At 41.4% G+C, this 15,217-nt stretch overlaps 1 protein-coding gene across 3 annotated transcripts in view; it reads right to left on the bottom strand.

The window, feature by feature from the left end:
- The window catches only part of LOC125290151 (membrane-associated phosphatidylinositol transfer protein 3-like), an 89,616-nt gene that overhangs the window by 50,844 nt on the left and 23,555 nt on the right, over nt 1-15,217 (bottom strand). For all 3 annotated transcript variants that reach the window (XM_048237104.1, XM_048237102.1, XM_048237108.1), the window contains exons 3-4: nt 4,453-4,520; nt 3,930-4,147 (exon numbers count right to left, since the gene is read on the bottom strand). In XM_048237104.1, the coding sequence (XP_048093061.1) occupies nt 3,930-4,147; nt 4,453-4,520 (286 nt within the window). The remainder of the gene's footprint in view (nt 1-3,929; nt 4,148-4,452; nt 4,521-15,217) is intronic.

Below are 15,217 nucleotides of genomic sequence, written 5' to 3' on the forward strand. Positions count from 1 at the left end.
CACATTTCAAATTGGACTCCTTATGTAAGTAGAGCACCTGAAGCTGGGAACAAGCTCCCTGGAGATCCACAAGGGAAAATCAATTCTTTATCCCTCCCTACTGACAGCGTGGCGTGTATTCCACGTGTGGCACAGAGTGGAGACATGGCACTGCACATGCTCAGACATCTCTCTCAGAGTCAGATCACAGGGAACTGTGCCTTTACATTTCAGCCAATTTCTCACACAGGGATTTCAACAGAGACTTCCTCTGAGAGAGAGAGTATGTGTGTGAGAGAAAGATTAGAAGCTTGCTTGGAAGTTCTGTCAATTTTCTGCTGTGTGTTTCAAATCATTCTGTAAGCTGTTTAAATACTGCCAGCAAATATTTTAGCCTAGTCTGTTAAATGAATGAATGAATGAATGTATGAATAAATAATCTGTGACTTATTTCCATCCCAAAGACCATACCAAATGGCATCTATGCATCCCTAATGAATCATTAGTTTCACAGCAATGGAGCATCCAATCTGCCCAGCCACCACAGACTAGTGTTGATAACAACAGGGTGGGTGAAAACTATAGGCACCGCATAGCTGTACAAAATATGACTGCTCAGTCCTGTACATCCTCTGCACGAAAATAACTCACACTTGTCAATTTGTCTCCATCTCCTACTCCATCCCCTACTTTTGCAACTTTTGTGTATGCTTGTACGTACATGCCTGTGTGTGTGTGTGTGTGTGTGTGTGTGTGTGCGTGCGTGTGTGTGTGTGCGTGTGCGTGCGTGTGTGCCTGTGTGTATACGTGCATGCGTGAGCGTGTGTGTGTATGAGTGTGTGCGTGCCTGTGTATGTGTGTTTATGTGTGTGTGTGTGTGATGTGTATGTCTGTGGTTTCCGTAAAAGTCTAGTGGGGCTACATGCCCACCAAGTTTCATGTGCCCCAGTGTTTCGGTGTCGTTGACCAAAAATTCGGGAATTAGAAAATACTCAATAGTGTGGGAATGTTTCTATGTTTTCATCTTAAATTATATAGTACCAACGCAGACCCAACGCACCCACTATACCCAATTCGGAGAAGAACGAGGAGGGGGCAACGTGGAAAGGGGAAGAGGACTGAACAAGAGGGCAGGAAGGAGAAAGGGAGCGACAAATCGATGGTAACTGAGGCAGATGCCGACCGCCAGCAACTCGTCTTCAACCTTTCCAAGACGCAGTTGAACACACATGAACAACAGATACTCAACAAAGGTTTGTCCTATGTTCCCCCTACACCTACCGATCCCTTTAAACTGAAAGTAGAAATGTTCCGATTTTACAGATCATTAAGATTAAAATGTTTTTACAAAAAGGATGGCCCACAGACAGACAGCCCCCAACATGACCAGATACGAGCCCTAAGACCCAAGAGTCAGTTTTGCCCTCCCGTCAACAATGCAGCAATCACTACATTTTGCAATTTAGTGGACAGAGATATTGACAAGATTATATCTGAGACCGACTACAAAAGTTACGGGAACCAGGAACGCAAGATCCTCACTCAGTTAGGCAAAAAACAGGACGTTGTCTGGAAACCAGCCGATAAAGGTGGCGGCATTGTCCTTATGGACAGAGACGATTACAGAACTGAAATAGCATCTCAACTGCCTAATGCCAGATGCTACATTAAACTAGGGAAGAACCCAACACTTGACTTTAAGAAGGAGATTGATGATTTTCTACATGTTTCTATGGATAAAGGCTACATCACCCAAACAGAACTGAGATTCTTGACCGCTAACCACCCTGTCACTCCAGTCATATATACATTCTACCAAAGGTCCATAAAACTTTGGTGAAGCCTCCAGGCCGCCCTTATCGTCGCTTGCAACGACAGCCTGATGGAACCTCTATCCCTTTATGTGGATCGTATCCTGAGGCCACTCGTAGTAAACTTACCTTCATATTTACGTGATACTAATGATTTCATTGAACAGCTCTCCAATGTCCACTTTGACTGTGATTCTCACAACATCATCCTGACCACGTTGGATGTGGTATCTCTCTATACTAACATCCCCCACGATAAAGGTGTTGTGGCCATGGAACATTTCTTAAACCTTCGAACAGACACACATCCCCCGACTCAGTTTTTGATTGACATGATTTCTATGTTGTTATATAAGAATTTCTTTCTGTTTGAAAACCAATTCTACCTGCAGACACAAGGGGCGGCCATGGGATCTAGGTTCTCACCAGATTATGCCTGTCTATTTATGGGATATTTGGAAGAGAGATATGTTTGGAACAACAATCCTTTTGAACAAAATATTATACAATGGAAAAGATATGTTGATGATGTGTTTTGTCTATTCAAAGGCTCAAGTGACCAATTTAATGATTTTGTGACTCATCTCAACAATATGATACATTCAATCAAGTTTGAGGTTGTGATTGATCCAAAATCTGTTTCTTTCTTGGATACTGTTGTACACCTAGAAGGGGGAATTTACTGACAACACTCTACACGAATGCTATAAGAACAGCATTTTACATGCAACTAGTGCCCATCCTTCCACCCTGAAACGTGGTCTACCATACACACAGTTCCTTAGGGCAAAACGTATCTGCACCAACACTTTCTGATTTTAATACTGAGGTCACTAGGATGTATAAACAGTTCAGTCTAAGAGGCTATCACCACACTTGTTTGAATGAGGCTCTAGAGATAGTGCGCAACACCCAGACCCACCCTAAGAAGGAAAAGCGCTCCTCGGTAGTATGCACCACGACCTATAGCAAACATAGTGCACAGATCAAGGGAGCCATAAAAAAGCATTGGCATGTCTTAAGTAGTGATCCTGTATGTCGTGCCCTCTTCCCTAACCCACCTTTATTTGCTCATTACAGGGCCAGAAATATAAGGGATTTTTTGGTCAGAGCAGACAATTACAGCGCACATAGTCATATGGAGCGCTTAAGCAGAAGCACAGGCTTCCATCCTTGCCGTACGTGTGCTGCTTGCCAGAACAGGTCTGGTAAGACCACTACATTTGTGTGTTCTACGACAGGAAAAAGTTACACAATCAAACAGTTCACTACTTGCTCTACTAGTAATGTGGTCAATTTAATCACATGTCCATGTAACAAACAATACGTAGGAAAAACTAATAGAAAAATAAAAACATGCATCATTGAACACAATAGCGCTATTAGATGGAAGGATGAAAAATCTCCTGTCGCACGACATTTCAATGAAGCAGGCCATCCTATCTCATCCCTCGCATTCACTGTCATTGAACATGTTAAACCTGTACGTAGAGGAGGGGACCTAGAAAAAAGATTACTACAAAGGGAAAGTTACTGGATGTTCACCCTGAAAACTCTCCATCCTTTAGGGATGAATGAAGAACTGGTTCTGTCATGTTTTTGTGATGCGATAAGCACTTATGTGGATCTTGGATTAGGGTGTACACTGCTGTCTTGAATCCAGATGTATACATATTGTCTGTATATGTTTTTAATGTTAATTGCACATATGGTTGTTTTTTGGTTTTGGGTGTAGTTTATACGATTTGTCTTTTGTGTTGACATTAAGTATTACGGTAATTAACACGTCACGGCTATAAAAAACCTGAACGCCCTGTGACGCATTTCATAATGGAGACATTGATAAAGGGCTAAGCCCGAAACGTTTGTTTCCCAGTTTTTTGTCTGTAGACTTGTTGAAAATACCTCGGCTCTCAATACAAATTTGTATTAGAATCAAGCCCTTGAGTGTGCCTCTGCACTAATGAATTAGTTTAAAATATGAAACATAGTTCCTGAAAGATACATATAATAATCCCTTGATGGCCTTGACACAACTCCAATGTGGGGAGGCAATAGGGAGGCAAAGTGAATCCACATGACACAGAGGCATGTAGCTTTCATGCAGTTGTCCTAGCATATGTGGACCTTGGCACTCACTGGGACACCAGGGAGAAGGCTTCCGAGCACACCGGTGGGCAGGGTACCAGGCGCACCACCATGCCATCCGCAGCCGCCTGGAAGTGGGCATGGGCCAGCCTCTCCAGGACAGAGGCCAGGGTGGCCGTGTCATCCGACTTGCCCCCGGTGTCACCGCCAGAGTCCAGGATGTGACCGCCATGGACCACCAGGATCAGAAGCTGAGTGCGGCACTTTCTCTAAGGAAGTTAGGAAGACAAGAAAGAGGGGAGGCAGGCATTTATTTGATGTAATGCTAAAAGTACACAATAAGCCCCAGTTCCATTGTGATTGATAAGTTGAAATGAATTACAAGTTAAACAGATGTGAACGATATGAACAATATGAAATGGGAATATCTGAATATATGAATGAGAATATTTCTCCAGCATGGAGAAATAAAAGAGATCCAGAGACAACATCAGATAGATTTGCTGACACAAACTGGAAAGACATTCCAAATGTAGATGGTTGTGAGGGACGAACTCAAGAGTGCTTACTGTACCTCCACATCCTCCAGTCCATCAACACTACTCTGAGGGGCACAGCGAGGGTGCAGCCTGTACAAACTCTCTGAGAGAGGCAGGAAGAAAGGAAGGAACAAAAGAAAAAGAAGGAAAGAAAAGAATGAGGGAGGAAAGAAACAAAGTTCTTATCAGAGACAAAATAAGCATCAGATAAATAAATACATATGTAAATGCTGAAAATATAATAATGTTCTTACATTATCTACTCTACCTCACCACAGAAAAGTATAAATGACCGAAACAAATCAATCCAATCAATAGCCATTGCCCCATTTCCCCCCTCTTTAATGTACTCAGTATCTCCACCTTGAGTGAAGCACATATTTCCACTCTCTCTTCCCTCCACCCACATCACCGACCCAGATATCATGATGATGCCCAGTACACCCATAAAGGCTCGGGCCATTTCTATCTCATTAAAAGATGTTGAGACCATCGCTACACACTCGCCCTCAATTGTACACCCTCAAATGGGGTCACATGCATGCTCACAGGGAGAGCACGGGCACTGATCTGGGTAGCACATGCTGGGCATGCCTGCAGAACATGACTGTCCTACTTTTAACTAGTTCACATCATATGTGATAGAACATTCAAGTGTTGAAATAACTATGCAATAGCTTTTTGTGAAATAATTTTTCAGTTCAGATCTTCATCTACTTAGTTTTAAGAACAGACCACTATTGACCCACTGTCAAAATTACCTCTGTTGACAACACCCAACTTTAGTCAAATGACCCTTCACAAAGCTGTGTCTTAGAGGCTGGCCAGTCTCTTTTCTCTGACGACAGTCTAATGAAATGCCTCCACTCATATCTCTCTTATGACCCAAATAACATGGAGCTGAATAGATGCCAGCTTGTGAAAAAGAGTATGTGCCAGTGTTATGACAATGTGTGTGTTCTGTCTCTCTCTCTCTCTCTCGCTCACTCTGCTTTTCTGTCTGTTTGTGTGTGTGTGTGTGTGCATTTGTGTGTGTGCATGCGTGTGTTTGCCTATGCTACAGGAGCTGGGACTCTCACACAGACCAGGGCAGAGAGAACCCGGACGAATGCCACCTGCCAGAGACTATCTAGATCAAACATGAGCAGGGCAGTCTGTCACCCAACCAGTCAGTCGTACTACATTTCATCCAAAGGCTAAAATAATTAAAATGTGCCTCAACCAAAGGGACACCAGGCAAGCCTGATGCTTTTTCTCTACAAAACTCCCCTCTCGGTCTGAAGCTCTTTTCCTTTTCTTTGCGTCTTCTGTGGCTGCTTCTTCTTTGGCTCTGCCATTATACACACGTTTGCAACAATCTCTAGCGTTTCGTTAGCCTGCCTCTGTGCTGTAAACCGATCCTGCTTGGTCGGGCGGGGGATACACCGAACTTGCAAGTGGGATATTCTTCCTACAGGCAGTAGGGGTGGGCGAGAGAGCCTTCATTCGCCCCGTAATGAGTCATTTAACCATATACCGACTTACGAAGATGATTAATTAACACGAAAACGTTGCCTGGTGTCCCTTTGTCACCACTTAAAATATATGTACATCTGAATACAGAAAACATTAGCCCATGTACTTTGATAATCAGAGAAAGCACTTAAATCTTGCTCTTCGTGAAATATAAATAGCAGCATTGGTGTTCATTTTTAAGTTGGTAAAAACGTTGTTACATAACAAGTACTGTTATTAAATACAATACCTGCATACACACATACAGACACACACACACACGCACACATGCACACACACTCACACGTGCACACGCACACATGCACACACACACACACACACACACACACACACAGAGACACACCCACGCACACACACACACACACACACACACACACGCACACACACACACGTCTTTCAGATATACATTTATTTCAAAAAAGTAAACTCACATCAAAGACAGGCATGAACTTATTCTTATTCCTAATAAAATATTTATTTACCACAGCCTTTAAAATTGCCAATAAGTTGGTGACTCACTTGCACTGCTTATCTTTCCAGGGGGCCCTTGAAAGGCCACACCAGCACAGATTACAGAAAACCACAGAATTACCACAAATGCTCTGATATGCCTGGCCAGAGACAAGATTACAGTAAAGGCCTGGCCAAAGGAAGGAGCCAAGAGAGGCCCACAAACATACATGACCAAAGGCCAAGTTTAAGGAGAGGCACAGCACATTCTTACAGACAGCTCAGTCTATCTCTGAAGTACAGGGCGTGACCTGCATGCTTTCCAAACGCCACTCCAAAAGAAACTTCTTCTTCAAAAAAAAAAAAGGTCTAAAAAAGGTCTCTGCTACATCAGTGAGATGTTGTTGGTCTATGCCTTGAAAGGAACACTGGTAAAAGATTAGATGGTGCATAGTTTCCATCTTCTCAAGCTACTAGGGGTCATAACTGTAACATGAACAAGACAGTGCCAGTGGTTAGAGGCTTTCTGACACAAACAACGTACAGAGCATTTACCCCAATGACAGCTGTCAATGCTACACTGTATCACTGCATCATAACATTCTTTCACAGGTAAATGGAAAAAAGAGAAAGACTAATGCGACGATTTGTTTTCTTTTTGCAGTGATATGGTTTCTATGGTGGTCTTGAAAAGAGATACATCAGAGTTTTTACACTAAAAACAATGTTGCAACATAAAATGCTTACATAAGAACCATAGCTGTAATCAATGTCAAACATGTAAGACTTTTTGAACATCTTGGGTTCCACTGATTCTAACAGTGATCTAGAAACACTGTAGCACAAACAAGGCAATGATTTCACATGAGGAGCCACCTTAACCTTTTTCAAAAGGATTTTGTTTTAATGCATGTAATGTAACTTTTCTCAACCATGTGGACACACACACACACACACACACACAGTCACACACCTCATACAGTTTTACATGAATCAAATATCACATCTCAGCATGACCCTCTTTTAAACTCTTCTAAAGTTGCTTAGCAAATGACAGGGTACTAGGTTATCATGGCAGAGAAACAATGTACTGTTCTAACGCCAAAAAATCACTTGAGCACACTCACAATGTTTTTTCTAAAGGCATAGCAACTAACAAACTAATTCACCACTTAAAAGTAGAATTTTACCTGTATTTGACACTGATCACTTCTGTTTTTATGTTTCAAAGTGTGATTCCATCCTTGATTTTCAAATGTGACCCGGAGAGAACAACTTAGGTTTGTGCAGTTCTCTCCACAGTTTTAAAGTGGGCTTGGGTAGGTTGTCTTTGTAAGGATGCGCCTCCAGGTACCTTTTAACATCATGCGTCTGAGACTTTAGGCAGCTCTCCAGTCGTCTGTGCACGCATGCACGCACACACAAAGAAACACAGACGTGCGCACGCACACACACACACACACACACAGGTTACATTGATTGTTTAATTTCAGGACACACATTTCAGTGTGAAATAGTCTCCCCTCCTCTTTCCTTCCTTATCTGTCTTTCCCTGCTTCCTCTCCATAAGATTGTTGAGTAAATAGTAAAAAGTTTAGTTAGTTTCTTGAAAGTACGGCAACATTGCGTTCTCGGTCTCTTAGGTCACTCACAAAGCCACAGGGCCTCTCAGATCTACAGTACCTCTATCTTACAAATGAAGCAGACTTGCTTTCTCAAATCTCTGTTAGTTTTACATACTGTAATAACTGCCCATGTGTTATTTCTTGGTCTCAGAGAAAGACACAGGAATGTGAATCGTATAAAAGCCCACATGGGAATTCTATTAAACAGCTGACAGAATAGAAACGAGTTCAAGGGTTTGGTGAGGACAAGCTGGACAAGGACACACAGAGAGAAAAACCTTAAATTGAAGGGACCAAAATAGCCCTGTGGCTAACAACAATAGCCAACAATGAACAGACTCAAGACATCCATGTCACCCAGTCTTTGTCTCCTTTAAAATAAAGATCTAGAGAGACAAGTTGCCCAGGATGCCCAGAGATCCTCAGCTGGAAATGTAAAAGATTTAAGTATCATAATATCTGAGTCTGGGGAAAGCAATAACACCTTCCCTGTGCTTTATCATCAATGCTCTATTGTGACCTTCAATTGACAACAAAAGACTAATGTTCTCATTTTATATACACTGAAAAAAGACACAAATGTACCGTTTAAATTAATTTAGAGTTGAGTATCAAGGATACGTATGGCTACAATCTGATCATACTATGGCAGTAGGGAATAACATCTCTGCAATCAGTTTTCAACACATTTGTTTTAAAGGATAATTCCGGTGTGATTTTGACCTAAGTGTGTTGAAACATGATACCGAGTGTGAACGTATGTCTCATAGCTCACCTCGGCTTGTCCCCTGCACTCAGAAATCTGGCGCTAGTTAGCCAATGCTACCAACAGTGTTTCGTTATGGTACCTCGGGCATCGGCCTAGCCATGCAAATAAATCACTGTTTTACACCATTTACGAGGCTCAAAGTAGCTCCATACTTCATTGGTAGACTTCCGAGGGCCTTGACATTTAAAACGAGACATAGAGAACTTTGAAAAAGCACTGGTAGTTTATTTACAAGACGATTTATACAGACAGTACCTTAAGGAATTTTACCGTTCGACGCCATCTTGAATTTAGTCACGATAAGTCGAGCGACAAGTACGAACGAACAAGTATGATAAGGGATCAGATTCCAAAAATAATTCTGTGAAAATGCATGGATTCCAGTTGCTGCTACTGGAAGCAACTGAATCCATGCATTTCCACTGAATTATTTGAGTGTGAATCAGAAGAAATAACTTGCAGACAGTGGGAATGGGAATGAAACACAAGTAACGAAACTATGGACATGATCTTACACTCAACAATCCTAGAGTTAGATTTTCATCCTTGAAAATGTTCTGCGCTTTCAAAAGATTGAATAATTTTCGGAGAGATTAGATTAGTTTAGATCTGCTCTGCCCTTTTCTTCAGCATGATTTACAGTAGCAGGAAACTTTGCTGACTTTAGTCCAATACTAACAAATGTCCTGCGGCTAGTGTGTCCAGTTGACCCCTCGAAGCCCTGTGAATGACATGTGGGCCCGCTGCCTAAGAGAGAGGTTGGAGAGGCTGGGGCAGGAGAATGCCCAGCGCAGGCGGAGCTGCTTCAGGGAGGGCTATGTGGAGGGCTATGTGAGCCTACAGGTCATTCAAGGCTGAATGTTTTCTTACTTCCCACTGTTTTAAACAAACAGTAATACAACAGAAAATCTCTCTTTCTCTCTATGTGTGTGTGTGTGTGTGTGTGTGTGTGTGTGTGTGTGTGTGTGTGTGTGTGTGTGAAAGAGTGAGGGTAAGAGAGGAAATGTGAGAGAGAGTATATTCATGCCATGTGTGTGTGTCCGTGCCTTCATTACAGACAGATTGAAAGAGAGAGCGCCAAAGAAAGATAGAAAGAGTGAGTGTGGCAGAGCAAGCCAAAGGAGGAGAAAGTGTAGGAGGGCCAGGGTGAGCAGGGAACCGTGGGTGAAATCCATGAATAAATAAATAATTGTGCAAAAATGAATACAACACAACCAGAACAGAACAGAACAGGGCAGAAGAGGAGATGGGAGAGGGGAGAGGAAAAGAGAGGAGGAGGAGGAGGAGAGACGCCTCTGTCTGAGCTGAACCTCAAACCCTGTCATGTCCTTTCATGTCATATTTAACATCACAAGGCCTCAGCATGGTTTGTTTTTCTTTTTTTCATTTGCTTGTCATGAAAATTCATCATCTCCAGATGGATGGGGAGATAAAGGAATAAAGACAGACAGATAGAGAGAGAGAGAGAGAGAGAGAGAGAGAGAGAGAGAGAGAGAGAGAGAGAGAGAGAGATGGGCACTAACATGTAAGATGACAGACCCCCAAGTTAAAAAAGGAAAAGAAACAAATATGACATAAGCTAATGCAATTTCTTCTCAGTATTCTGGAGGACATGCTTCATGTCTTATCAGATTAATCTCTCCATGTAAACAGGACTGACAAAGTGGAGTGGCATTCAGTAAAACACATCAGGGTGCTTTTCTTCAGCCTCACAGTGCAAACCCATTACCACTTCACTGTGCAAACCATGTAAAGCTAACTCACACAACCCAAAACCACCAAAATGACAAAAATAATAGGTTTACAGTGCTGCGGAGAAAAAAACACTTCTTGTCAGTCCACCCAAAGAAGTGCCGTGAGATGAACAATAGAAATACATAACTAGTGGTTGTGGTTGAAATTCAAGTTGAAGTGGCTCGACTTCCGATTCTTCAAGTAGGTCAAGTAGGTATTATGGTAATATCTTCAACAACTCCACACACCAGAGAACAATGAAGAGCAGCTTTAATGGCATATAACAGTGATAAGATGGCGAGGCTAAATTGAGTTTCTGACTAGTTGGATTAAGGCTGGATTTCTTGCAGGTTAGTAAGTATAAGTGAAAAGTGCATGAAGTGCAGATGATCTAATGCCTAATAAAGAGCAGCAGGCCATTCTGACAGAAACTAACAAGAGGTGATGGAGCTCAATGATCTAACTGTAACTCAAATAATACACCAATACACTGGGCTCTATTTAAGAGTGCTCTATTTAAAATGAAGAAAAGCTGCAATCTTGGTGAGATAATCCTGTAACACATACAGACATATCTCTACAGAGTAGAGAGTGGTTAAAATATCATGACATCCATGCACCACCCACCCAAACCACAGACCACCCAAACCACATTAGGACACAGGTTAGGTCCCTTCTCCCTGATGTTTTAGCTGTCACACTGAGGCACACAACACAGACACCAATGGAATGTGTCACCCTGCACATGAGCTGGGACATTAAGTGAAGTGAAGTCAAGACAAGTCATATGTATTTATATATCACACTTAAACGCAATGTTATTGACCCAAGGTGCTCAGAAATAAAATAAACAGTAATAAAAACAAAAAATAAAGACATAAATTACAAAAAATAAAAATAAATAAATGAACATACAAAAAAAAAAAAAAAATAATAATAATAATAATACTAATAATACTACTACTAATAATAATAAACAGATTATGAATTGTAGATAAAAAATAAACATATGGTTACTGAAACTACTACTATAGGCCTAGAGAAAGATGTACAGTAAAGTTAGATGCCAGTTAATATAATGCAGAAAAGAAATAGAAATAAGATTAAATAAATAAAAAATAAAATAAAAATAAACAACCAAACAAGGGGAGAAATGAATGGACATTATAGGCCAAAGAAAATAGATGGGTCTTTAAATTTGATTTAAAACTACTGATAGTGGGAGAGGACTTAATTTCTATAGGGAGATTGTTCCAGAGTCTAGGGGCAGCAACAGAAAAAGCTCTATCACCTTTAGTTTTAAGGGTTGCCTTTGGGACTGATAGGAGAAGTTGTGAGGAAGACCTCAGTGGCCTAGAAGGACAGTAGTAGGGTTGGGTATCGTTTGGGTTTTATCCGATACCGGTGCTAAATCGATACTTTTAAAACGGTGCCGGTGCCGAAACGGTGCCTGAACCGGTACTTTGTTTTAAAAATGTTTTAAATTAAAATGATCTAAAGCATGAATTGCTTTTTTTTATTGATAAGACAAATTTGAACATGAAATTGAACTGTTATATTCAATTCACTATCAATATCTCATTGCTCCTACGAATAATACATTTAAATGTTAAAACAGCTTGCCATGCATGCACACTGCTTTCAAGATTACCCAGTGTAGGCGGTTTGCCATAAGGTATGTTAAAACCGCTTGCCATAAAACTGGCAGGTCATGGACAACGGCATTTGCAAGGAAGCAAATCTAACAGGGACTCTACTTTCCAGTTAATTCAGTGTATTCCCAAATGCTTCAAGAAATTTCATGTCTTAATCCATAACACGCAGTAGTTTTGAACATGTTAGGCTACATGTCGGTGTTGAAGTGTTTAGATTCCCAGCGCTAGCCTAGTAGACATTTTAACAGCAACTATGGCTAGCGCTAACACCAGTCAGCTGATTTTAATTAGCGATAACGTACGGAGATGGTTTCGTAGCCTCTTTGACAGCTCAGTGACATCAGGTATGTAACCTACATATTTATGTTTTTGCCAGCTTACTTTTAACATTATCTTCATATTCATTGTGATGCTATATGGGCCTCATGCACATGAAAGATTAATAGCCTATGCTATTATGTTGTTTAACACAATCGTGAAATAAAGTTTTCACCTTACAACTTTGCTGATAACATTTCAAATAAATGTCAGTTAGCGCATTAGCAAGGATATTGTGTAACGTATAGGCTAGCCTACTGTTGATGTTGTTTCATAGCCTTTTGCTTGTGTGTAGTTAGGCCCACTGCTAGATTTTGACAAGAGCTCGCAATATCGCTTTAAAGTAAGCTACTTGGGCTCACGCAAGCTGTCAAACACTGTCCACTCGCCTATGTGGTGCACCCCTCTGGTTTATACATCCAGTGTTTATCATGTTAGCTAACTGTATCTGGATGTGTTGCTATCAGAGCAAGACGTTAAGACGTTAGAGATGGCGCATGACATGCAGTGATGCCTCGAAAAAAAAAAAAAACGCTTATTTAAGCAACCGAAATGAGGCAATCAAATCCATGTTGTTATTTGATGCAGTTACTACCGTTTGCGTCGGCACCGGTGCCATATTAGAACCGTGTTTCGGTGCCCAACCCTAGACAGTAGGGACTTAAAAGGTCACAGATATACTGTGGTGCCATTCCATTTAGGGCTTTGAAAACAAAAAGTAAAACTTTAAAATGAATTCTGTAATTGACAGGTAACCAATGGAGTTGGGCCAGCACAGGACTTATGTGCATATGTTTCTTTGTTCCAGTAAGAAGCCTAGCTGCTGCATTTTGGACTAATTGAAGTCTAGCAAGGGTAGATTGGTTCAGACCTAAATACAGAGAGTTACAATAGTCCAGCCTAGATGTAACAAAAGCATGGATTACAGTTTCTAAGTCAGTATATGAGAGCCAGGGCTTTAATTTAGCTATTTGTCTTAGTTGAAAAAAGCTTCCCTTAACCACACTACTGACTTGCTTATTGAAATTCAAAGAGGAATCTAGGAAAACACCTAGATTTCTGACCTCACTGTGGCCTTAAGGCGGGGGTTTCACATTGGCCAGTGGCACACGACAGTGGCAAGCGTAACACAACGCTCAGAGCATAATAAGTTCTATCTTGATTCTATCTTGGTTTGCCTACACTGACAATTGAATACACTCGCATTGCGCTTTGAAACTTGAACCAAGATCAATGCTCAGCTTGTTCAACGCTAGCGCTAGGCTAGCACTGCCACCATTCTGCTGCCGAACCATAGAGAAAAACAGGAAACCTGCCGCTTGCTGCTGGTCAGTGTGATCTCAGCCTGATAAGAAGGAGACACTCACCTCCAGGAGAGAGATGCAAATGTATGGGATGCACTGATTGTTTGTATGGAGGGTAATGTTACTGTAGTACTGTGCATCCCACACACATTAAAACTACTTAATTTTGGATGTAGTCCTCAATGTGCAGTATCTGTTTACAGAGCATGATACTGTAGGTTTCGCTCAAATTCAGTCGTTTCTGCTCTATAGGTCTCCTAGCTAATCAATCAATATATGACTACTGTATATATAGAATCATGACAATATTGTCACATACTGCATACTGTAACTTTATCTTGAGATGAGCTTCTTTTATACGCGGAAGAAGTTATCACATGATTTTGTTCAACTGTCAGTGTGCCACACCCCACATATCATCTCCGCTCAGCCTGATGTGTTGGACTCCGCTGCAGCAGTGTCATTGGGTCAACCGGCAAGGTATGCAAGGAAGATTAATGTTCCTGTGGGCCTCTTATTCTTATAGAGGAGAAATGGGCACGAGAAACACTAAACTGGGTGGTTAGTACACACCAGGATGTTTTGTATGTGCAGAGACAAGATACTTGTGTTCCCTTAGGGCTCTGCACATATTATATCAGGCACAGAGCATTGTTGGCAAGACAGTGTCACACATGCTATAATGACCTCTATCATCAGCAGCTCAGTCTTCACATTTTCACAAATACCATCATATACCATTTACCCCAGTGAAATGTCAGGAATATTTGCAGCTATGGAAAACTCATACTGTCTAAGCCTAACATGTATAATAATTACTTCAGCTGAGTAAAAGAAAATCTGGCATTTTGTTCTGAAAACAGAGGCACAATCATCAATCTGCAGGGTCCTAATGGATGCTGAATGACTCTGCAAAGTGTTGTAATTTGTTTATACACTGCAAATAAACAAACAAACTGCACTACACTGCCTTCTCACATCAAACTATTGTTGAAAAAAAATGAGCTGCAGATCACAGCATAATCCGGGTGATAAATAAAGACTCATTGAAGAGCTTACTGGGCATAACGCCACTAGGACAAAACCACTTAACAATTTCTGCCTCATGACTAAATCATTTGGTCGATCCTGCACCCTGTTCCGAATTCCCCCCCACACCCCCAAACAAACACAAACACACACACACACACACACACCTCTGTGGTAGGCACCCATTTAATCACACTCTGAGTAAGCAGACATGACGTATCACTGGCACGGTTCATTTTCAAAACAAAAAGCTAATCTGCTGCTAAATGTGTGTGTGTCTCTCTCTCTCTGTGTGTATGTTTGTGAAATGTGTGTGTGTGTGTGTGCTTGCGTGAGCCTGCATAGAGTGTGTAAAAGCGGTGGTGGCAGAGAGATAGAGGGGTAGGACACACACATGGACA

This window comes from Alosa alosa, chromosome 2 (genome assembly GCF_017589495.1).
Source record: "Alosa alosa isolate M-15738 ecotype Scorff River chromosome 2, AALO_Geno_1.1, whole genome shotgun sequence".
Taxonomy (NCBI): domain Eukaryota; kingdom Metazoa; phylum Chordata; class Actinopteri; order Clupeiformes; family Clupeidae; genus Alosa; species Alosa alosa.